Source organism: Planococcus citri, chromosome 5, assembly GCF_950023065.1.
Source record: "Planococcus citri chromosome 5, ihPlaCitr1.1, whole genome shotgun sequence".
Classification (NCBI taxonomy): Eukaryota; Metazoa; Arthropoda; class Insecta; order Hemiptera; family Pseudococcidae; genus Planococcus; species Planococcus citri.
In genome coordinates this window covers 45,683,613-45,708,854 of record NC_088681.1, presented here as the reverse complement: position 1 = coordinate 45,708,854, position 25,242 = coordinate 45,683,613, and the positions used below count along the sequence as shown (strand labels likewise).

Sequence of the window (25,242 nt, the reverse complement as noted above, 5' to 3'; positions counted from 1 at the left end):
CCTCCCATCTTCTAAAATGATGCCCGTTTAAAATTATCTAAAAATTGATTACAAACAGTGAAATGACTTGAAATTTTAAGAAAACCATTCAAATAATGGAAACATTTGCTAAAAATTGTCTACGTAGGCTCATACTCGATTTATAATATTCTGAAAAAGCCAAAATTTGAACATTTTTTTCACTTGAAAACGAATTTAAAATCAAAAATGTTGCCTAAAATTGCATTTCAAATCGTGTAAAGAGTTGTAATGATGAAGATATACTTACAAAAGCAATCCAAAACTCACGATGAAAAAAAAAAAAAAAAAAACTCAGGTACTTCAAAACTAATTAGAAATTTCTTCGCCATGAGGCTCACGAAATCTATTCAAAATTATTTGAAAGTCCACTCAAAAAGAGAAATTCACTGGAAAATAGATTTCTACCAATTTTACTGGACCTACCACACACCCTTAGATATGTTATCACACGCACACATCTGTTGCATTTCCTACTCCAAAAAGAGGCAGGCCTGTGGAATTTCAAATTACTCTAAAATTCATTCGAGATATGAGCGCAGGTAAATTATTCATCCCTTTTTTTGACTATCAAGACTACCTATAACAAACAATCGAGAAAATTTTACGCATCCCTGATTTCGCGACGACCTCATACGTCAAAAGGAAAAGTGTCAACAAATTTTTCGCCAACTTGGCAGTCACCGCATCTTACGGAAGAAAATTGTACATATTTATAAACCACTCGTTCGAGCTTATCCCAAAATTTCGAGTGGATTACCTATTTGGTTAATTTTCGCACGTACCCCACCGTTCTCATCTTCGCAGCTGTCGTAACCATCGGAACACTTGCAACCACTGTAACATTAACTATGTCACTCGTCATCATTTTCATCCCCAGCGCAGATTTTTCATCGCGTCAAACTTATTTTCACGTAGCACACCAAAGCTACGTATTATAAAATGCACGAAACGCGGCAATGCGTCGCTCGTCGTCGTGTTTTCCACACCTTTCTATCTCATTCCCACACGCACATATCACCGTTAATACCCAGTGACAAGGTAAAATCGTAAAATAATGTATTTATAAAGGCTGCAAAGGCAGCCTAGTCGTACGTGATTATATATTTATCGACGATTCTATTAATCTTAATTTTCAATTCACCTTTTGCTCGCTGGCAGCCTGCTCAAGTATGTGTGATGAACGACGAAGCACTCTTGGCGATGAAAATTACGAAACGACAATGTTGAAATTTTCCTTCACCGCAGTCAACGAGCAATTTACTCGTATAATTGGTATCTTTCGAAGAAAATTTATTAAATTTATTCGCACTCGACTCGTGAGACGACCCGGTTTCGCTAAATTTCTTGACGAGATGGTGCAAAATTTTATCAATTATGTTGAATTTTCATCAAGTGTATAGGCAACTTAATACACACAATACGACGGATAATAAGTTCAGGTGTTTAAGGGTAGGCAACTTACTCGACAAGAAGAGAGAAAATTGTTGCAGACATTACTGCGGGCATTTCTATCGAATAAAAATCAAATCATCTTCCATTTCAACTCAATCCTAAGATTGGATGGGATGGGCGGGTTCTGCGCCAGGAGCACCAAAAAACCTCACAAAGCACCCTTGTGTGCAGAGAATTAACCAAACTTGACCGAACCGAACAAAGCTAGATCAAAAGAGAGTGCAGTAATACATCACCAGTCCAAATTTCAGGTGCTATTAAATGTATTTTTGATGAATTTTTGAAAATTAAATTTGGGTCCAAAAATGTGAAAAAAATAAAAATTTTACCAAAATGATCTACAAAGCTGAAATTTGGTATATTTTCAATTTTCAACCTTCCAAATTGATTCCAAACGGTTTCAAACTGTTTTCAGCAGTTCTGGAGCCTTCAGCCGATTTCAGAAATTTAAAATTTCCATAAAATTTTACCAATAACCAAATGAAAGTGGAAAGCTAAAATTCACTTTATAACCTAATAATTTCAACATGCTGAGTCTACTGAGGGCGGTTTCAAGTCATTCTGGAGTCTCCAGTAATACTTTAAATGGGCCAGTTCTCCCAAAATCGTCATAAAATCAGTCAAAATTAGCTTTAACACATAAATATGCTCGTGGACCACTGAACCAACTTTCAGGACCTAGGTATTCTAATTGTAAGGATTTTTCGCAGTTGCACAAAGTACTTACAAAAATCTAAACATTATTGTCTCCCCCCCCCCCAATGAAGAAACCATAATCTGTTCAATGGAAAATTGAATTTCTTATATCATTCATTTAAAAATCAAAATGCAAATAGAAACTTTCTGAATAGATTTTATTAAAAATAAATTTTATTGTCAACCAAGAATTACGAACCAGCCTTCGAACAATTCTTTACCCCAGAGTCGGCCTTGTTTACCTTCGTCGAGATAACCCGCGCCCAATTGATTTCTCTGAAACTTGACTATTTTGGAAATTGAGAGGGCAGCTACCTTTAACAAAATTTGACATTTTTTACCAGAATTTTTGATTCAACTTTTTTAGACAAACAATAAAGTTTCTTTTACAAAATACCTAGTCCATTTATTCATCTTTAAAATACACATAGAAAGGGGTTGAGTAAAGCAATCACATTTTTGAAAAAAAACCTCCAGCTCCTCTGAATTTTTGAAAGTTGAAATTTTTTGACTTTAAAGGTGAATTCTCACGTAAATTTTTGAGACAACAAAAAATATTATTTTGAGAAATGACTTATATTTGAAGCACGTTCAGCACGTTGAAATTGGAATACAAAGAGCATTTTGCTTTCCAACTTTATTTGCCAAGATTTTGTGTAAATTTGAACTTTCAAAAAACTGCTGGAGGCTTCAGAATTGCTCAAAACGGTTTGAAACTGTTTCCAATCGATTTGGAAGATCAAAAATAGAGTACACTCCAAATTTAAGGTTTTCACGTTAATTACTTAGGTAAGATTTAGATTTTTTCGCATTTTTGGTGTTTTGATTTTCAAAATTTCAACAGAAATCGAAAAATGCACTTCAGCACCTGAAATTAAGGTTGGTTATATATTTTTGCACCCTTTTTTGATTTAGATTTGTTTGTTAGAGAATTTTAGAGCCTGTTGGGATACCTTCTTTGTAAGCATTAAATACATCGTAGGTACTCTAAATGGAAAATTTAATACTTCTCGATTTAGTATTTCTTTACATTTTTCTCCTCGATCTTTGAAAAGTGCCCACTTTCAAAAAATAAAAAATAAATATCCTTTGAAAAATAAATGCCTTACCAATTACTTCTGACGAACATCTTATTCGATTTCAACGGAATCTGAAACAATGAAATACAATAAACTATCGTTATTATTAAATTGGTCATTACAATTAATACTTTATTTATGCTAATAAATTATCATAATTTTTCCATAAATCAGTAAAACATTCTACTCATTTGTTTGAAATTTTTTCCTTTTTAAAATTTTTCATCATATTAAACTCGAATTAATTCGAAATACAATTTCTAAGAAGAATAATAAACAATGATAAGAACAGAAAAAAAAGACGCTACAAAAATGAAAAAATATTAAAAAATAGTTGAAATTCCATTCTTCGAATAAATTGAAGGAGCAATTTATTAAAAATAATGCTTAAATTTTTTTTCCATCTCTTGTACATACAAGTACCTACAATAAATTCAACTTATGCTTTTTTATCGTCGTCCTTCTTATTGTATGTAGTTGATAACTTTACAAAAGACTGTTGACATTTAGACTTGACATAATGCATTAATTTCAAACAAATAACCACTCATATTTTCAACGTTGGAATTTCTACAAAGAGGGGATGAAAATCCATCAAGACAGAATCTCTCTCTGAACTTGTTTTTGAAAGGTTTCTACTCGTATTAAAGTTTAGGATAGGTTTAAAGTGTATTGAAAAAACAATATCGTAGGATACGCGATGAAATTACGTATCATCCAATTTTATCATTTCATTGAAGGATATTTGTTGGGTAAGGCACGTTATTAAAAACATAAACCCGAGAACTTTGCCTAAGCTTATAGGCTGTAGCTATATGAAAATATCTGCCATATGTAGCGGCATGCAGCCTAATACCATATCTCGAGTTAAAAGTCTATTACATAGGAAAATAAATAAATATATGTATAGCAAACTCCCCGTATATTGAAAGCGTATTTATTTTCGTGCATTAAGTATGAGCTTTTTTTTTTTTTTTGCCATCGAATATAAAAATAAAGTACGTAATTTCTTATGCAGTTTGTAGGGCTACTTGTGAATAAAGACTATGATAACGAGATTTGCAACGCATCGACCAACGGTTTTCAAATGTTCGTGACAGAAAATTTGGTGCGAATCTGTGCCTTTAGTTTTATGGTTTTCGACTTCCTCAAAAATATTCGATATCTCCAGCCAATCAAAACTTAAAGAAAACTTGACTCGATTTTTTTTCACTTTTTTTAAAAGTAATTGGAGGGGAAAAGAGGGTCGGAATCGAAAATTGTTACCTTGAAAAAGCTTTGTTGCTAAAAGTCTGGTTGTGGTCTTTTTTAGTTTCTGCTTTTCAGAGAAATTGGTAAAAATAAGTATGTATTTTTATAACATTTCTGGTTTTTTTGGAGGGGGGGGGGGTTTGTTCTGATATCCTGATCCTTAGTATGTACTTTCGAAATGGGGAATTATCCAAAATGAGGGGGGGGATTTCCCCTGAATATGAACATAAAAAACAAGTCCCAAAATCGTTTCTCTTTTCACAAATTCGAATTCTGAAAACCAGCTTAAATTTCCCTCTGCTGTTAACAACACGTAGTTATACCAAGGTAAATACAGACAGATTACAAAATTGTATACAAATTATTCCATTACCATTTCTTTGCTTTGTTTTTATGCACGTATTACTCTTACAACGATAAGGAAATATTACAAATTTTAACCACGTTACGAACCAGAAAAAAAATCAAGAGAAAAAAAGCAAACAAAAAAATAGTCTAATAAAGAAAGTTTTCATCTTAGAGTTAATGGCCCTACGACGACGACTACGACAAGACCGTGAATTTTTTCTCAATCTTGGAAAACTTTTTTTTCCTCCTGTTCTTTAACGAGTGATTTTGCAACGAAATAAAACGAAGATATAGTTTTAAATAGAGAATGTATAAGCAAAAAACTCCTCATAGAGCAATAAAACGTCGATTTTAAATAGCTCGGTTTTATGTAAACTTTGTATAAGTATTTCAAATGCGTGCAAACGATTTAACGTCCTCATGCTATAGGTACTTTCTGCTAAAGGTAAAATGGCTTTTATTTTTGAATACTTTCTCTTTATGGCTTTTCTATGCCGATTTTTTTTTACTTCTTGTTTCGTTTCACGTGTTTCTTGTTGGGTTGTTGATTTACTCGGATGAGGCTCAATATTGTCTCCGGATCAACTGTACATAAATAAGTAAGTTATCGAGGTCGAAGCTTATATACCATGTTGTATTCCTCTCACTCTTTCAGCCCTCCATGAGATAGGTACCTACGTTGTGTTTTGAAAATGATGAAATCAGCCGAATGTTGAGATGCTTGAAGCTAATGATGCGTATAAAAAAATATTTTCAGGAATTGATTCGATTCTTTTAAAAAAAAGAGGGGAATTGCAATAAGGTAGGGGTATTGGCCCAGTTTTTTTACTCTCTCTAGTTTTTTTCAGTCTCCCCCCTACCGGAATTTTGTGAAAAATGAGCTTCCAAAGTCACACATTGATTTGAAAACCATATCAATATGTTTTGTGCTTCTTTTGAAAAACGAGGCTCTTGAAAATCTTTATTTCCCATTCAAATGTGCATGTTTCAGGAGACTTTGAAAAATATGATACGAATTTCAGTCAATTTCTTTGAAAAGAAATTAAAAAGTGTGTTCAATTTTATGGATTGGACGCGTCAGCTGCCAATTTCCGTTAGGTAAAATGAGTGTAAAATGAGTTTGTGAGTATCTACATCACTGAATTCTACACGTTCGACGGTCCATACGATGAACTTTGAGCAAGTCATTTTTCATTAGATGCAGCTGCTCGGTAATTTTTTCTTGGGAGGGGGGGGGGTTAACAAATAGAGAACTATTCGAGCCCAGTTTTCTACTTTTTTTGCCCCCTTCCTACCTTTTTTCAGAATTTTAGCTCGCTGACGACTGTTTAAAGGTGTGACAATGAATATTACATATTAATTTTCTGGGAAGTATGTGAATGCATGGTCTTAAACTGTTGCAAATAGTGGCGTCCAAAGAACACTCTTGCTACAGTGGATATACATCAATGTAAACAATTGTCCAAAAAAATTGGATACCTACCTAAATCATTAGACAATACCCCACGTAGGTAGGTACTTAAAAATCAGGGAAAGAACTTTCACAGAAATTTTTGACCAATTTCGCCTGGAAGAAATTTCCAAAAAATATTTTCTTGTGAAAAAAAAAAAACGTATTCATCTGGGTGGTCAGGGGTTTAGAAGCCCAAAAAGGCATCCAAGTATAATATTTTTCGATAAAAATTCAAGCAAATAATCTTTACAAAATCTCAATTTGATTTTGCAATCTTTTTCAAGCAATGAATACACCAAATGCTAATGCAAAGAGCATGTTTTGGCGTAGGTAATTGATTAATAATTTTTGAGAAAACCTTAAATTATGTTGTTACACCGGGAAAGGGGTCAAAGGGGGTTAGAAGGTCGAAACCTACAAAAGGCGCTTCAGGCACATCCTCTCATTGTACTGTAAAAATTTGGACTCTTTAGATCAATTTGGAGGGGCTGCAAGCTTCCCTAAACGTTGAAAAACATTAAAATAATCAAAAAATCCGCTTTTTTGACTCTGGAAAGGGATCAAATGGGGTTGAAAGGTTTAAACCTGCAAAAAGCACTCAAGTGGCACCCTCTCATTGTACATAATTATAATGAAACTTTGCTGCTCGAACTATAGAACTATATCATTGATAGCACACGCAAGCAAGGTACCTACTACTGGCAATCGTACACAAGCATATCAAGGCGTACATTCTTCCACAGATCCCACAAAAACAGGCAGTTTTTGTGCCAGGAAGAGGCACAAGAGAACAAATCCTAAATATACACCAAGTGATTGAAAAGGCAAGAGAATTCAACAAGCCAGCGTACATGTGCTTCATTGACTACAAGAAGGCATTCAACAATGTGAAGTGGAAGATCCTCTGGCAAAACCTCAAAAAGCTCGGAGTACCAGCACACCTGGTCAGTCTCATGAAGAGTCTGTATGAGGACAATGTGGCGCAGGTGAGGAGATCCACCAATCATTTCCATACAGCAAAAGGAGTGAGACAGCCGACAGGGATGCATACTTAGCCCAATCCTCTTCAATGCATATGGAGAATGGGTAATGAGAACTGCCCTATTAGAGGATTGAGAGAAAGGAGTCAGAATTGGAGGAAAGACATTATCAAACTTACAATATGCGGATGATACAACCCTGCTAGCAGAGACACCAGATGAGATGAAGGAAATGCTCCAGAACATTGAAGAGGCCAGCAATGAGGCAGGTCTATGGGTCAACAAAGGAAAAACAAAAATAATGATAATTGACAGGGAGCAAAAGAACATACCTGAAATCTTGGAGATTGATGGTATGGAGGTTGTACAGGACTTCGTGTACCTTGGGTCATTAATAACGAATCAGGGAGGCTCAGCTGGGGAAATCAGGAGAAGGTCGGCTATAGCAAAGACAGCAGTGGGAAAGCTCAATCGGATATGGAAAAGCCACAACATTACGACGGCCACAAAACTGAGAATCATAAAAATGCTAGTCTTCTCCATCTTCCTATATGCATTAGAATGCTGGACAATTTTGCAAGGCAGCTGGCAGATCAAGATAGAATTGACGCATTCGAGATGTACTGCTACAGCGCCACATGCTAAGGATATCTTGGGTCCAGAAAAGAACAAAAACGTCAATACTTGAACAACTGGGTGTAATGGAAAGGCTAAGCACAATCATTAGGAGACAAATATTATGCTACTTCGGACACATTGTGAGACAAGACAATCTGGAAAAACTGACAGCCCAAGGCCACATAGAAGGCAAGAGGGGAAGGGGAAGATCGCCCACCCAATACGCAGACTTAATCAAGAAAACTGCCAAAATGTCACTGGGAGAATGCACGAGGAAGGCCGAGGACAGAGATAGCTGGAGGGAACTGGTTGCGGGGATTTTGTAGCCGCAATGTCTGGATACGGGCAAGCGAGGAAGAAGAAGAATTCTATCTTAAGTGAGGCGGGGATGACTTAGGAAGCTGAAATTCAGATATGTTGATTGTAGGGGCTATACTGACTAATGGTATGATTTTGGATCCTTTCCATCCGCTGGTAGCCAAAATATTCTCTTTCAAAAAAATGATCTTTCTGTAATTTCAAACTTTGACCCTCCTCATTCCAAGGCTGAAATATGATCTCCGAGACGTTGGGCTAAAACTTATAAATATATATCATGTCGGGCCTTTTACATAAGGTTGGCGAAACATGGGGAATGGTTAGGAGGGTTAAAAAATGAGCAAACGAGCGAGGGTAAAAAATTAGAAGGTGGGAGAAAAAATGGTAAACTCATTTTTTTGTAAGTAATTACATATTATTGGTAATTTTTTTCGACCAACCTGATTAAATTGAAACTTTTACATGTAAAAATAGATACTGACCCTTACTACAAATTGTACGCTGATTTCAACAATCTTTTAGTTTTTCTCTAGCTTCATCAGATCAATAGAAATTCCAAGAAATGTCCTTAGGGGGTAAAAAAGTAGGACTGTTACACCTACCTATTTGAATACTTGATTAGGTTTTAATTCTGTGGCAAAAAAAAAAATATTGCCTAAAAAACAAACAAGGCACCTATCTGTGATAATTTTTGATTTTGCATCTTTTTCTATGGCTTGAGAGAATAGAAAAGTACCTACATATAAAAAAAACAACCGTTTAAATTAATATTTACGAAGATGAGAATTGTATGGATGAAAAAAATGATTTGTTTGATGCTCAATATTTTACTCTGTAGGTCTCGCCACAACCCTTTCCCTTTCCCTTCCCGTCATCTCATTCGTTCGATACACAGCAACGAAAACAATAAAATATCAATTTCGTATATTTTTTACGGTTTTCATTCAAAATTTCATCGACCATGGCTTACCAACAACGTATTTTCATTTTTCTTTCATTTTTGAATTTCTGCTACAAAAACACCTGTATCTCTCACGTGGCTCAAGCACCTTTGTGAAGTGCACTCGCATCGACATGGTTAATTCGCTCGAGTTGAAGATTTAAAAATACGAAAAGAAAATATTAAAACGGGAAGATTTTACAATGGAAGAGTGAAGGGTTAAAAAAGATGGGGATAAGGAAGGAAAAATACGAGAGATTTTTAAATATTAGGTATATTTACGTCTTTATTCGACATCGGCTGCAGCAGCAGCAGCAGCAATAGGAAAACAAAATCCCTCATCTTTCTGTTACGTTGTTGTTGTCGCGCGTTGGTAGGTATTAAAAGAAAGTAAATTTAAAATCCATTACTCGGAAGGCTTAAAGGTTTATTCTTCAAAACACTTATCGTTATGCGGTATAAATTCGTACAAATACCGGGAAAAGGTGCGAAAACGAAGATTTTTCAATGCTGAAAGTGTGGGGGAGTAAGAGAAAAAAAAACAGTAAAAATATCGAATCATCGACGCTGAAAAAAAATTAGCACAGGGTAAAAATAAGCAACAAAACTTAAAAAAAATAATCCTAGGAAGAAAACAACGCTGTAAGATAAAAATTATCGCTATAAACTCGCGTGTGTGAAAATTTCTCAGTTGGCGCGCGTTGATTTGGATAAGAAAAATAATAAAACACGATACCCGTTTAGCGAGTATAAAAATTGTCATTTCCTATTTCCGCGAACCTCCCTACACCTTGTCTTTATTCGCCTTGTGTTCATTTTCGGGACGCAGGACGAACGTTCGTCTACCTAAAGAATATAATATTATTAAATTGACGCGTGATGGCATTCGTTATTTCCACAGATAATAAATGTGTATCGAGGAAGTGGCGGGCAGGGGGGCAGGGGGCGGTGGTGGCGACGATATCTAGTAAAGCTCATAAAAGGAAGTTGGAAGTTTGGCGTTGTTCGTCGAGTTGATCGTTGTGTGCCGAGCATTTATAGTATAAAAATCGGGTGCCGGAGAGAAGCGTGGCGCCCTATTTTCACCCCTCGTCTTATTATTTAATCTATTTTCTTCTCTGTTTTCTTGCTCGTTCGTCGTTGTCGTCGGTTTTGGTATACGTTTACGTATAGACGCGTATCGTATTCGATGACACGATGATATTGGTTTTCTGTTGTTGGATTTCTTCCACCAAAGGTACGTACGACGAGTTTAATACGAATAAGTGTATACGATATACGTAAAAACGATAAGCCAAGATACGGAATACGAGGTATTTCTCAGCTGTAAGAATTGGAAATAATTTTCAACATTTTTTCCACTCGAGCGATTTCCTGTTTGTCGATTTGAAAGATTCGTTCGCCAAGAACGAGAATGGTGTGTTAAACGACGATTTGTTGTTCGAGGCAAATGTACGAGTAGGTAGTACCGAGTGTATTTAACCAGTTCGATGATCAGAGGTGAAACGATGCTGGAGCAATTTAATCGTAATCGCGTGTAAGTTTAAAGTTTTACCAGAGGTAGGTAGTCTACGTACGACGCCTCCTTCGAACGTTGTTGGGTAAATGTTGAGAGTTGATAAGGCTAATGCTTATAATGCTTATCTTATTACTTGTTACTCGAGTTATTTCTGTACAAATATTAGTGAGATGTAGATAGTTTTATTACTACCTACACAAGTAAACCAACTTTGGTGGTGAAAATTACGACTGTGATGTTCATATTAGGTACCTATCGAGGTATGGGTTTTCATAAGAACTATAGCAAATCTCCTCCTTTAACATTTCAGATAAACTTTTGCTCGGCTCGTGTCTGACTATTCAGTTTATTTTATCTTGATTCGAACGCATGAGTCATCAGTATGAGTAACATTTTACAAACAATGTGTCACGCATCATTTTCAAATACTCCGACTCGGATACTCGAGTAGATGAGGGTGGCGGGTTGTGCGCCAGGAGCGCACCAAAGAATCTACAAGAGCACATTTCTGCGCAGGCAGTTGACCGAAATTGACTGAACTTGACAAGATTAGATCAAAAGAGCGTGCGATAACGTATGACAAGCCAAAATTTCAGGACATAAAGTGAATTTTTCTGATTTTTGTTGAAATTTTTAAAATTAAAAGACCAAACAAATGTGAAAAAATCAACATTTCACCGAATTAACCTAGAAAGCTGAAATTTGGGAGATATCCTATTTTAGATCTTCCAAATTGATTGAAAATGGTTTCGAACCGTTTCCAGTTGTGCCGGAGCCTCTAGTAGATCTTTGAAACGTAATACAAAATTTCACCAAAGGAAGTTGGAAGTCCGAAATTCACTCTGCACTGTAATTTTGACACGGTATTAAGCTGACTGCAAGTGGTTCGAAATTATTTTTAAGTCTCAAGCTACTTTTTGGAAATTACTGGAGCCTCCAGCAGATTTTTGAAACTCGAACATTTCACAAAATTTTATCAAAGGAAATTGGAAAGCCAAAATTCACTTTGTGCTTCAATTTTAACACGCTATCATGTCGACTACAGGTGTATCAAGTCGTTTCGAAGCCTCCAGCGACTTTTTGGAAATCCCAGTTTTCCAAAAAAAGTCATAAAATTTGTGCAAATTATCTTGAGCAAATATGCACTAGATTGGTGCTTATACATATATGTAGTAAGTGTCCCACTTGACCGATTAGGTAGGTAAGTACACGTCATTTTTTCCGAAACGGTGTGTTCCAGTTCGGAACCATGAGTACCCATATTTTAGTATGTAATCAGTCATCTAAGTCACTAACAAGAATGGATCACGAAAATGCGTGCTATGTGCTAAGGCTAATTCAAAACAATTATACCTATGGTTTTTTTTTGAAAAATTCTGATACCTATCATGAGTCACTGGAGACTCTAAAACGGAGTGAAATTGCCTGCAACCGACTCTGAATAATGTAAAAATTCGGTGTCAGCTGAATTTAAGTGTTTTTCTTCAAATAGTGGTGAATATGTGATTTTTTCAAAATTTCAAGTTTGAAATCGTTTAAAAAATATGGTTCCAAACTATGTAGTTTAGGAAAATTTAGATTTCAAAAAGTATAACTGGAGGCTCTGAAATGACATGAAACCACCTGCAGTTTACTTGATAGCGTGCTGCCAGAGGCTCCAGAACTACTCAAAATGGTTCGAAAGCGATTCCAATCGATTCGGTGGGTCAAAGTTTGTTAAGATATGCACCAAATTTCAGCTTCCCAGGTCAATTTGGTGAAATTTTGATTTTTTCCACATTTTTGGCCCGAAGATTTACAGAAACTTGCCAAAAGTTTGAAAATGCACTATAGCCCCTGAAGTTTTGACTGGTGATACATATATTTTTGCACGCTCTTCCGACCTATAGCTGTGTCTAGTTCAGTCAAGTTCAGTTGGGTGACTGCACAGAGGTGTGCTCTTGTGCTCTTTCGCACTCCTGGCGCATAACCCGCTCATCTCATTTAGGAGTTCAGGCGCATTTTTCGACTCATAATGAATTTTTAAAAATCAAATTTAGGGCTAAAAAATAAAAAAAAATAAAAATTTTTCGAATTCAACTTCAAAATTGAAATTTGGAAAGCTGCAATCACATTTTCAGTGCCTATACCAAATAATTTCCTCTTTTTTCGTTAGATAGTGCGGGAAACAAGAATCTTACAAATTTTAAAACATGAAATCACTGGAGAAAAATACGGTTTTGAATTGGCAGACATCAATTTTGAAAAATCAATCTTGAGCATCTAACTATGCTGAAGTTGAATTTGGACAGATTTTTATCTCGTTTTGGAGAAAACTAGAATATTCAAAATGTCACTGGAGGTTCCAAAATGACTCGAGACCACCTCCAGTTAACTCAGCATATACCTAGAAATTGAAGTTTAGATTTGTTTTTTGTTGAATTTTTGAAAATCAAAAGGCCAAAAATGTGAAAAAATCAAAATTTTATCGAATTAACTCAGAAAGCTAAAATTTGGGATAAACTCTATTTCTGACCCGTCAAATCGATTGGAAACGAGTTCAAACCATTTTTTGCAGTTCTGAAACCTCCAGCAGAATTTTGAAAAATTCAAATTTGTAGAAAATCTTGGCAAATGAAGTTGTAAATCTGGAATCCACTTTGTACGCTGATTTCAACGTGATGAGCCCATTTGACGTGGTAGTAACCCATTCTGAAGCCTCCGCAGTGACTTTTGAAGTTTCCAGTTTTCCAAAAAACGACACAAAATCGGTTTAAATTGACTTCAGCGCATAATATGCTGGCGATTAGTGCTTGTTATATTGGCCCTCGAGCATACCTACGTGCTAAAGTAAATTTGAATAGATTTTATGTCGACGTTTTTGGGAAAACTGGAATACCTAAAATACCACTGAAGGTTCCAGAATGACTCAAAATATCACCTTCAGTATAGACTAAGCACGTTAAAATCAAGTTATAAAGTGAATTTTAGCTTTTCACCTCAGTGTTGCCAACCCTAGGGAAATGTCCCTAGATCAAGGGATTTTTCAGATTTTTAGAATGTCAAGGGAATTTTCCTGGGGAATTTGTTATTTTCAGGGAATATGTCCTAGTAATATTCAATTTGTCCCTAGTAATATTCAATTTGTCCAATAATTTCAAGTATCTACTCGTATCAAATGGTGTGTGTGTTTATTTTCATATATTTCTTAAACTGATGAATCGATACTTTAGAGTTATATTTCAATTCATTAATAAAAAATTATTCAAAAATTCAATCATGCCTGGAAAAATTGCTTCAAAATTCATCAATTAGCCAAGTGATTCCTAAGTATAACTTCTATGAATATGGCCTTAAAAGCTAAAACTGATTCTTGAATACTAAAATTATGAAGAAAATAATATTAAATTAAATTTGGACAGGCAATTTTTATACTTTGATATTAACTAATTAGTGAGCAACTGGCTCACATTTTTATGATATAAATACATTTGAAATGCAAACAAAGTAATTGATTGTGCCTTTTTACTAATCAGAAACGATTTTTAAAAAATTAGGGATTTTTTATGAATTTAGGGAATTTTTTTTCACTCGAAATGGTGAAAATAGGGATTTTCCAAGAAATCAGTTGGCAACGCTGTTTCACCTTCAGTTGGTAAAATTTTGTGGAAAATTCAATTTTTCTAAAACTGGCTGGAAGCTTCACAACTGCTGAAAATAACAGTTTGAAACCTCGTCTAATCAATTCAGAAGGTTGCAAATACGAGTAGGATTGGTAGAATTTTGACTTTTTCCTCATTTTAAGCCCAAATCACAATTTTAAAAACTCACCAAAAATCGAAAAATGTAGGTACGTTGGCACCTGAAATTTTGGCTATGTACAAACATATTTTGGTGGCATTTTTCGATCTATATTAGCTTTGTCCAGTTCAAAGCCCATCACAAAAAAAATCAAAGTGTGAGTGATTAAAAAAAAAAAAACAAATTTTAATTTTTTTTGTATGAGTATAATTTTTATCAACTTTTTCTTGAAATACGTTAGAAAGAGGTCAAAATTAGACAACAGAACAAATTCAAATTTTTTTTGATGTTTGGAATTGAAAATTGAACTTTTTCGAATTTTGACTCTTTTTTTGATGAGTTCATTTCATTGAGTGAAATGGGGGTTCCAACTTTTTCAACGGATATACGGAAAAATAAGGGTCAAATGGGTCAACTTCGCCTATCAAAACTTTTTTTCATGTTTTAAATCAAAAAATCACATTTTTTCGAAAACTTTCAATTTTCTAAAATCGACTTTACGAAATAATGCCATCCCAATTTTATAATAAGTATGTTGTTCAGCATGAAAAGTTGTCCATAAAATATTGTTTTCAGAATTTTTGAGAATCGGAACGATATGAAAACTACGTTTTGAAACTTTTCGAACTGATTTTCCGTCCGAATAAAAGTGGCAACACTGATATTCATGATATCACCAAAAAGCCTTTCAAAACCCCTAACTATTGGAAAAAGTTCCATTTTTGGTAAGTATTGCGGTTATCGAGTAATCCACTGCTGAAATGGATGATACTTCAAGTTCACTGAAAACTTTGACACCCCCTAGAAGTCTTTAAAATAGGGCTAGTGGGCTGCAATTTGCGCTATTAGTCATCCCTTCGGAAGGTCTTTCCACAGGATAAATTTCAAAAAATCGTCGACCCCCCTCCCTTCACCACTTCTTGGTCGAATTTTACGTGGAATGACTTCCAACGCCCTTTCAACTGTCAACTTATTAGGAAAAAATTCCAAACATCATCAACATACTTAATTATTATGGTACGACATTAGGTACAATCGCGAAAAAAATATCGTCATGTAATCCCAGAAAACTCCTCAACTCCCCCCTATTCCACTCTGCAAAAAGTTCAAATATGAATAGGTATGTACGTATGTTAGGAATGCACTCCTAACATATGTAGGTTGGTAGGCTACAACAGCTCATTTGACAAACCGTTTTCACCACCTTGTGAAATGAAAACGACGTGAAAGGCACGAAGGGGAAAGGAGGAACGTCGACACTCGATGCACGAGCCAAATACGTACCTAGCTAAACCACAATTTGCGCCGGTTGATGTTCGTTACAAATGTATGAAAATTTGTTAACGGTACCAAGAGTGAGAGAGAGAGCTCGAATACTGCAGGGGTAGGAAATGCGACCAGACCATAGCATAGTAGAGAATAAGTTACACACACATTTATACATTGTACACTACACTGTATAACTAGAATTGTAGCATATAAGACGGCGAGGAAGAGAGAAGGGTAAAACTACGCAGTCGAATAAAAATTCACTACGTGTTTACAGAGTCCGATACCGCCGCAATATGTCCTTTGGTACCACAACGATAAAATGATGAATTATGAAACAACCCGAGGCGGTGTAACCGTTACCACAGAACCTGGACTCAAAACTCATAGCCGTTTGATTATAAATAACGCTACGCCTAAAGACTCCGGCAATTACTCTTGTCGTTCATCGAATGCCGAACCGGATACCACTTATGTATTTGTTTCGCAAGGTAAATACAAAGTTATATTCTATACATTACGTAGAATACCTCTCGCTCAATCTTACATGCTTTTAGTCTTAACATGACCGCGTATTCTCATTTCAAACTATTTTCTCATTTTACAGAAGGTGATAACACCGCAGCCATTCAAAGGCCAGACTCGTCCGCAGCCGTCTTACTCACCCTACCATTTTACCTGATCGCCGGAATCGTATCACTGCTAAAAATCATCTTCTGAGCGAATCCAGGTAACGCGTAAACCTTCTCTTCTCATCGCCAATTTCATCGGACAACTAGACGCCTATGATCGGCTCAATCTCTCGAGATACGTTAAAGTTTATTTAGGTATTCATACGATAGATGAATTAATTTTTCAATTTTTTTTTTGGACCATCGAAAACACTTCGTCTAAGTACTTAATATCGTGTCTAAAAACGACGTCTTTGTTCTATTCATTTTTATAATATTTTTCACCATCGCATGGCGACTTGTTCGGTTCATCGCTCGTGAAAACATTCTCGAATATAACAAACTATATACGTACACGAGCCAATAATAATTGTTGCTTTGTTGTTATCTCATGTGGCACAATATTTCACTCTAAATTGCCTCATCTCGCCTCTCTACGAGATTTTCTTATATTCTACAGAGACGCGCACACACATCGGCCTAATCTTAATACGAAACGAAAGCGAATCACTTTCAACAGGTTCTTTTATCCTTCTGTGTTTAATTTACCATAGATTCGTTCGGAGCTGAAAAACGAGTACATAATAAGATTGTTGGCATGTGGAATGGGTACGAGGTATAGTTCTCGCTGCGTATCATTTGCGTAGATTAAAAACTTTTTACCGAACGAGAATGGGAATTTAGAGACGGTCTTTTGCGATGTACCTAATATCTTTCGTACATACGAAGACGTAACATGGCAACCCTCTTCCCTTTGGGATTAGATTTTCGCTTCGTGTGAGAGAGATTGTGAGATAATTTATAGAATTGCGCGGTATTTTGGTGACAATGTTTTTTTTTCGGTTTCGTTCTTAACTCGGTATAAATAAAAGTCTTGTTTACAATTTTATCTTTCAAGCGATGAGATGAGATTAGTTGGTTTGTTGTTTTGTTCAGATGGTATCGTACTTGATAACGGGGGTTTTCGCGTGAACTCTGATGTTGGATAAATGACTCGAATTTTGAGTTTAAAAAATTTACTATATGATGAAATTCGTGCTTACATGTAGTTGCACGTGGAAATCAAATTATACAGTTTTCAATTTTCGTTTACAAAAGGTTTAGTGGCCGCGTGATTGATTTTTTCGGTGTTGGGAGAATTTCTAAACATTGAAAAATTAATTGCATTTTTAATATTTCCATTGAAAATCTGATCTCCGATTCATTATTCATTTTTTTAAATGATTGAGTTTTGTTTTGGATTCTAAAACTGAAAAATTTTAGTGTGCTGGAATTTTGTCGACCACTATTTTCTGACGATTCATCAACCTTTCAAAAAGTTTATACTTTCAAATTTGTGAATGAATTTAATCGAAAATTTAAAAAAAAAACAAAAGAAATATTTATTAATTAGGAGCTCTTTCCAAATTTCGATAAAATTTTTCCAAAAATAGAACATATAAAATGATTGATTTTTTAACCAAAAATCAAAACCTTTGAATTCATCCGAGGTACCTATTTTTATACTCATACTTTTCAAAAGTTCGCATCAAGCATCAAAGTCGACCATTCCTCCACCTCATAAAGAAATATTGAAGTAGATTTTTTCTGTAATTTCAACTCCTCTCAACTCTGCGAAGTATGCTCGAGTCAAGTCGAGCAATCTAACTGATGACTTTTCAAAAAGATTTTTTCCCAGTAAAAGTGGCTAACTGCAGACACAAAAATCACACACCTGATGAAAAATATCCCAAAAAAATTGCAGCCCCCTTATTTACACTCCACCATAAATTATGGAGTTTTAAATGCTTGAAACTCAATATTTGCTTCACATGAATGGACGAGATTCAAATTATTTTTCAAGTTATTTTTGAAGAATGGCGGTCGTTTTGAATCAATTTGAATTAGCCTATTGCCAAATAAATGGGATGCGATTCGTCATCGACGATTTAAAAATATTGAAAATTCATATTCATGATTCAAATCTTGTTGTTTAGCCAATTTTTAACCCAATGTTGGCAAATTCAAATTTTCAAAAAAGAATCCAACCTTTAATAAAATGTGTACCCCACTTGAAAAATTTAAAATCTGACGGCAACATTTTAAAACATATTGTTTCAATCTGAAAAATTTTCGAAAAAATTAGTGATTCGTGATTCGAAACATAACTAGTGATGATTTGAATTATACATTTTTCAAGTGATTTTTGAAGGTTGGTGATTAAAACTGATTCAAATTTATGTGAACCTGTTCACTCCTGATTTTTCATCGTTGAAAGGGAAGGGAAAGGAAAGAAGATAAGCAAAGGGAAGACCCCAAAAATGTTGAATAAAATTCATAGGTGAATGTATGAAATTTTTTTCGATTTTTTTAGAAGTGGGTACTTTTTTTACAGAGAGGGTGAAAGTAGGTATTGAGTTCAACTTTTAAAAAATATATAGATAAGAAGGTACAAATATGGATTCTCTCTAGCTTTTTGGCTTTAAAGGGTAGAAAAAATCATTAAAACTTTTTTTCAAATAAATCATTCGAAAGGCCAAAGACTCTAGTTTATTGGGTAATACATTTTTTTTAATGTTGAAAACTCACGGAGAAATTTGAAATTTAAAAAAGTTGCAAAAATTGGTACAAATATTGACGCGGGTACAAATATAGACCCCCTCAAAAAATGTCTAAAAATTGCTGAAAATTCTACAAAAATATATTTAAAGATGTTTTTCGATGCTTTGGACTTTGTCTTCTTTGTTGAAACACTTTTCTTGGCATTCTATAAAAACCACTGAATCAAAATTAGATGAACAAAAATTTAGGGGTCCATATTTAATGTCTTTGGGAGAAACACTAATTATGTACACACATACGAAAATGATTATGGTGAAAAATCTATCATATGTTATACATTCAGATCAAATTTCGCAATAAAATTCCATTCCCCCTTCCAAAAAAAAAACAAAAATGATAATTTTATCATTAAAACAAAGACGAAAAAGCTTTGAAAAATTTCATTCGGTCTCTATCAGAGCTAGAAATCTGATTTTAATAAAATCATAAATTCTCAACGATAGCTAAGGGCAAATTTTGAATTTTGGAACATTGTATTTGGGGGATAGGTGCTGAAATCAATCAATAAAAATTTGGAAAAATGATTTTTTTTAAATCTGATCTCGACCATTTAAAATTTGAATTGATTCGGTCCTATATGGCGGGAAGAGGGGAGAGGAAGATGTGCTTCGAACATAACATTTTACACTTATCACTTTAACTCTTGCTTTTTCACACCACTTGAAAAAAAATTCATTTGCCAATCTGGAAAATAATGTTGAGCGGGTTCAGCGCCAGGAGGAGCTGGTTATGGTCGTTTTTGTCAAAGTAGTCTGCTTATAAACAATCATTTTCTTCTTTTCTAATCTGTGAAAAAATGGTGAGGGTTTTGCGCCAGGAGGAAATGAGAATAATTTTTTCAATCTTTCACTTTTTTCAATGTCATGCACCTGTAAAGAAATGTTGAGCGGGTTCTGCGTTAGAAGAGTATTCAAATCATCCTTTTCACCAAGATCTTTGTTTTATGTTGTTGAACAATAAAAGAAAAACATTTTTGCTTTTCCAATCCACGAGTGAATTTTGAATGGGTTCTGCGCCAGGAGAAGCTGGTCATGGCCTTTTTTGTCAAAGTACCCGATTCGCGCAAATGGCAAAATATTTTGCCAATGCCACTAGGTGTACTAATGGCAAAAAAAAGGCAATATAATGGCAAAGCTCCAACCAATGAGAAGACAGCATTTTAACTTTGCCAATGTGGCAAAAGATTAAATTTTGCCAATAAGATTGCCACTGGTGGCAATCTCATTGGTAAATGTTTTGCCACCGTTTTGCCACTAGTGACAATTTAATTGGCAATTATTTTGCCTCTGTTTTACCACTGCTGGCAATCTCATTGGCAATTATTTTGCCAATGATTTTGCCACTCAGTGGCAATCCTATGGCAATTGATGTAGGTACCTGTAAAGAACACATTTGAAATTTGAAAATCGTTTATTTTAACGGTCAAAGTTGCAGGGAATGATGCAATTAATGTCTGAAGTCGAAAATCAATCTGTACCTAATTATATGTACCTGTATACATTCATTGTAGCATTAGTACCATATGCTTTGTTTTATCTTGTTGTAAGTAGGTACACGCATATTATGTAATTTGGTTTTCAAGTGATTCAGACGTTGTTACAGTATTGTTTTCATTAGACTATCATTATGGAAACTGCATAATCTAAAGACTTGGCTGGTACATGGTGAGCATAAATACACCCAAGTTATGATACCTACCAGATGATGTGATTTCCTCAACGATCACTGTAACATAACGTCTGAATCACTTGCAATCAATTCGCAAAATACATACGTGCATAGGTATAGGAAGTTACAAATACCCACACCAAGATAAAACAAAAGTCATGGAACCTATCCCATGATAGATGTATACAGATGTATGGTACTTACCGATTCATCTTCGACTTCCAGACGACATTTTCACGCATCAATTATAACCAAATTTCTGTACAACGTGTTCACTACTTCACCATCAACTGAAAACTGAACCAAAGTATGAAGTAACCAACGAGGCAGAGTAGAACATGCGCTCGACTCTGCCTAATCTCATCTTATCTTCCCCACTTCTGCGAATAGATTATTTTTTGAAATTTAACGGACAAAGTTTTGTCACTATTGGCAAAATATTGTAAACGTTGGCAAAATTTTGTCAAAACTAGCATAAGCAGAGTGTAATCTGTATTGTAGCAAGTTTTCAAAATTGCCATCACTGGCATTTTCGTCTGGTTTTCATTTCAATTTGAGCTTTACCACTCTTTTGCCAAGAATGGCAAAAAAAAGTGCCAATCAAATTGCCACTGCGCGAATCGGGTAGTGTGCTTGAAAATTCATTTTCTTCTTTTTCGATCTGTGAAAAAATGTGTAGCGGGTTTTGCGCCAGGAGGAATCGAGAATGATCTTTTCCAACTTCTTTTTTAAAATTTCCAACCTGAAAGAAATGTTAAGCGGGTTCTGCGCCAGGAGAAAATTCAAATCATCCTTTTCACTGAGATCACTGTTTCAAGACGTTGAAAAAAATCTTTTTTGCTTTGCCAATCCACGAATGAATTTTTAAATTGGTTCTGCGACAGGAGAAATTGAGAATAGACTTTTCCTTCAATTTAGTTTTCATTTTCAAGATTCTTGAAATTCATTTTACAATCTGTAGTAAAGAAATGGTCAGTGATCATACGTCAAGAAAAACGGATCATATAGTTTTTCCTATCTATGTAGTTTGGTTTTCCGATATTGGTTTTAAAAAAATCATTTTTTTCTCGAGTGAGTTCTGCGCCTGGAGGATTTCAGACTGATTTTTCTCATCCGAATTGTTTTCTCAGGATGTGTGAAAAAAATCATTTATTCTTCTTTCCCAACCTGCATGTAATGAAGTGTTGAGCGAGTCAAACACCTGGAGAAAATACAAATTGTCTCTTTTTCACAAATTTTCACTGGTTCATGATGCTTGAAATATCGTATTTTGCTTCACCAGTCTGTAAGCGATTTTCAAGCGAGTTCTGCGCCAGGAGGAATTGAGAACGGTTGTTTCCACCTGTTTTTTTTTCAGGATTCGTCGAAAATTATTTTTTTATTTTTCCGATCTGTAAGGAAAAATTGCAAACTGTCTTTTTTATATCCAGTTTGCTCTTTCATAGCGCTTGCGAATTTTGTTCCAAGTCTGAAAGTGAATTTTTCCCTGAAAATTTTTGAAAGGGCAGTACCTAATCTATTTTGAAACGAACTAATTACGATGAAAAACAATGCGTATATGAACAAGCTGGAGAGTTTCACACAAAACCACCTTATAGATTGAGCCATAACAAAATGGCCATTGGGGGGGGGGGAGAATAAACACAGAAAGTGATTCTATTTCCCCCTTTCCTCTACATGCATTTTTGTTCCAAAACATAGGTAGGTAATTATTTCAAAAAATCACCTCATCTTACTTCAGATAATATTCAATAGGTATCTACGCATTAAACTTAAAAATTATTTTCGTTCCAGTGATTCCAAAAATCTTGAATTTTTATTTGAAATTTTCGAAAAAAATAAAAAAATTGTCTGCCTTCAATAACAGAACACCTCGATCACATGAGATCTTTCAACCTCGATCACATGAGATCTTTCAAATGTAAACATTAAACTCAAAAACTCACTTCTCACTCATTCATAAGCAATCCTAATACTCGTACATCAATCCACCATCTCCCTCCTCGAAAAAAAAAAACTCGAAAAACCCATCTCTCAGTCGTCCCCATTCGCACACCTAATAAGCGTAAAAATATCAAAAACCAAAACTCTCACGAGACGATTTAAAATACTCCTTTCAACAAGATATTTATTTTTTCTAATAAACATTTCAACGTCAATACATTTCCGAACCGTTAACTTCCCTTTCTCCCTCATCCCTCAGCCCGAAAAACAATCTCACATCGTAGATACACGACTACATCACCACGGTCTCAACTTCTTATGTTTCATATTTTCACACACCTCGGTTAAAGCTTCAATCGTAGATACTTACCAACAGCAACTTGTCACATTGCAACGTCAGACAGAGGAGAGAGGAGAGAAAGCGAAAAACATATAAGACACAGAAAATCCCTTTAAATTTCACCATCGTCAACGAATCAACATACACGTTATCATTCTGACTGGTTGTTGCTATTGGGAGATTTAGGATACGATAACGACGAGGAAAAAGAACGATGGCAGTGGGAGGGGAGGATAGCGTACCAACAGTGTGAGAAAAAGCTCAATAGGTATCGAGTACAATAAACCCGACAACGACGACGACGAAAAAAAATTCCTCGCTAGTTGAAATACCGTGTCAACTCGTGAAATTGGCTTTTGTTGCAACATCGTGCGCATTATTTCAAAACAACAACAAAAAAAACACAACATATAAATGTATATTTCGTGCGAGTAAAAGTGTATATCAAATAAAACCATCATATATGGAGATGTTAACACACGTCGTAGATAATAAAATCATCACCGCCAAAGTTGAGTAATGAAAAAGAAAGAAAAAAAAGACACCAACACGTGAATACATTACGAGTAAGTAGTTATTTATACAATTTTACACGAATATTAAATGAAAAAAAAAAATGAAAGAGAGACGTCACCGTAGGCGAAATTTTCTAGTACTGTGTGGGGTTTAGCGTTACCACGATCGGATGAAAAAACCAACAAAAGAAAAAAAAATTCGAAGCTGCTATCGTATTTTTTTCAGTACAAAAAAACCCAATCATGGTTTCTTTATTTTCTCTGGGGCGATGAATGAAAAAAAAATGAATGTAATACTTTTAAAAGGACAATCATTGGAAAAAATACATAAAAAAGAACATACCAACGAAAAAAGAAATTAGTATGCCATGCGACAAAGCAGCATTTGCCATACCAAGTTTCAATTTTTATTGTAATTTTTTTTTCTACATTACCAAATTTGATAGTTAACGATTGTAAATTTTTAAGTACTGAATATTTCGAGTAAGTATAAATGAAAAAAGTACTACATTTTTCCCATTGTAAATACGATGAAATTGTTTGTATGTGATAATCGGCTTTCGATGTAATTTTTTCCCCGTTTGTATTATACAATCTTGTTTTACGTGTATTTTTTTTTTTTTGGAACCATAGATAGGAAATTTTTTAAATCAATTGTTATACAAATCTCAAATGTACAAATATATATATATTTTTTTTGTTCAATTTTTTTTTTCAATGTGAGCACGACGATCGAGTACATACCTAAAGTGATCCTGAAAAAAATGACCAGCTCGAAACAAAAACCTTAAACTATATAGAAAGCTACCAAGTGGAGAAAGTACCAGGATAATTTAGCATTTGAAAAAACTCTTAAAAAGCCGGTTACAGAAGAGACCTCCTAATGTCCGATACCCAGAAGCCTTTGAAGTTAACGAATGCGGCACAGGAAAGGTAAGTGGACAAGAAGAACGTACCGCACTATTCATACATCGAATATGTTCCACGAGTTCGATTTTAAAAGAAAAATACAAGGGATAAAGGCGAAAAACCTCGTAAAAGGTAAAGGCTTCAACCTCTACGTTTTAAAATACCGAAACATTTTAATACATTCGAGTACTTGGAGTTTTTGCCTTTGCTTTTTCTTCTCTCATACTTGCCTTCTCCTACGATAGGTGCTTTATCTTAACTGGAACAACTTTTTGAAAAAAGCACCTATTCGGCGTAAGATTAACGATTAAATTTCAGCTAGATACCGTTTTGTAATACTCGTTTTGGTCGATTTCACGTCTTACCCTTTTCTTTTTCCGCGTTTCTTGGTTTTTGCACCTTGCTATTAGGTACCTACCTTTTTCATAGAATAAAAAAAAACACAATGAGTAAATTTTGTTAATTTTCAAGTAGCCTATTCGAAATCGTATATTTAATTTTTCACATACTTACATTAAAAAGCGAGGATTTCATTTAATTTTTAAAACTTGGTTGGGAAAAAAAATTAATTCTTCACGACGATGAGATTTTTTTATCCGTTTTGTCAACACTTTCTCCTATTTCTGGCACGATAAACAAAATATAAATAGAATAAAAAATTACTCTCGCAGCAGGTATCAAAACGATCGAATTTTCACGCTGCAAGAATAAATTACTTAGAATATGAGTTTCTGTCAAATAAGGCAAACAAAATTATAAATTTTTCACAGTGATATTCTAGATGGATAAAAAATTTCAATTCCAACTTTTTTTTTGAAAAATGAAACAATAAAAAATTAATTTACGATACCTACCTTAATTAAGGGAAAC

General features: G+C 34.7%; 1 protein-coding gene across 1 annotated transcript in view; it reads left to right on the top strand.

Annotated features, from left to right (window-relative positions):
* LOC135846459 (hemicentin-2-like) overlaps positions 1-24,168 on the top strand; it is a 360,089-nt gene extending 335,921 nt beyond the window's left edge. The window contains exons 8-9 of the mRNA XM_065365557.1: positions 16,002-16,215; positions 16,332-24,168. Of these exons, the coding sequence (XP_065221629.1) occupies positions 16,002-16,215; positions 16,332-16,444 (327 nt within the window). The 3' untranslated portion in view covers positions 16,445-24,168. The remainder of the gene's footprint in view (positions 1-16,001; positions 16,216-16,331) is intronic.
* The last annotated feature ends 1,074 nt before the right edge of the window (positions 24,169-25,242 follow it).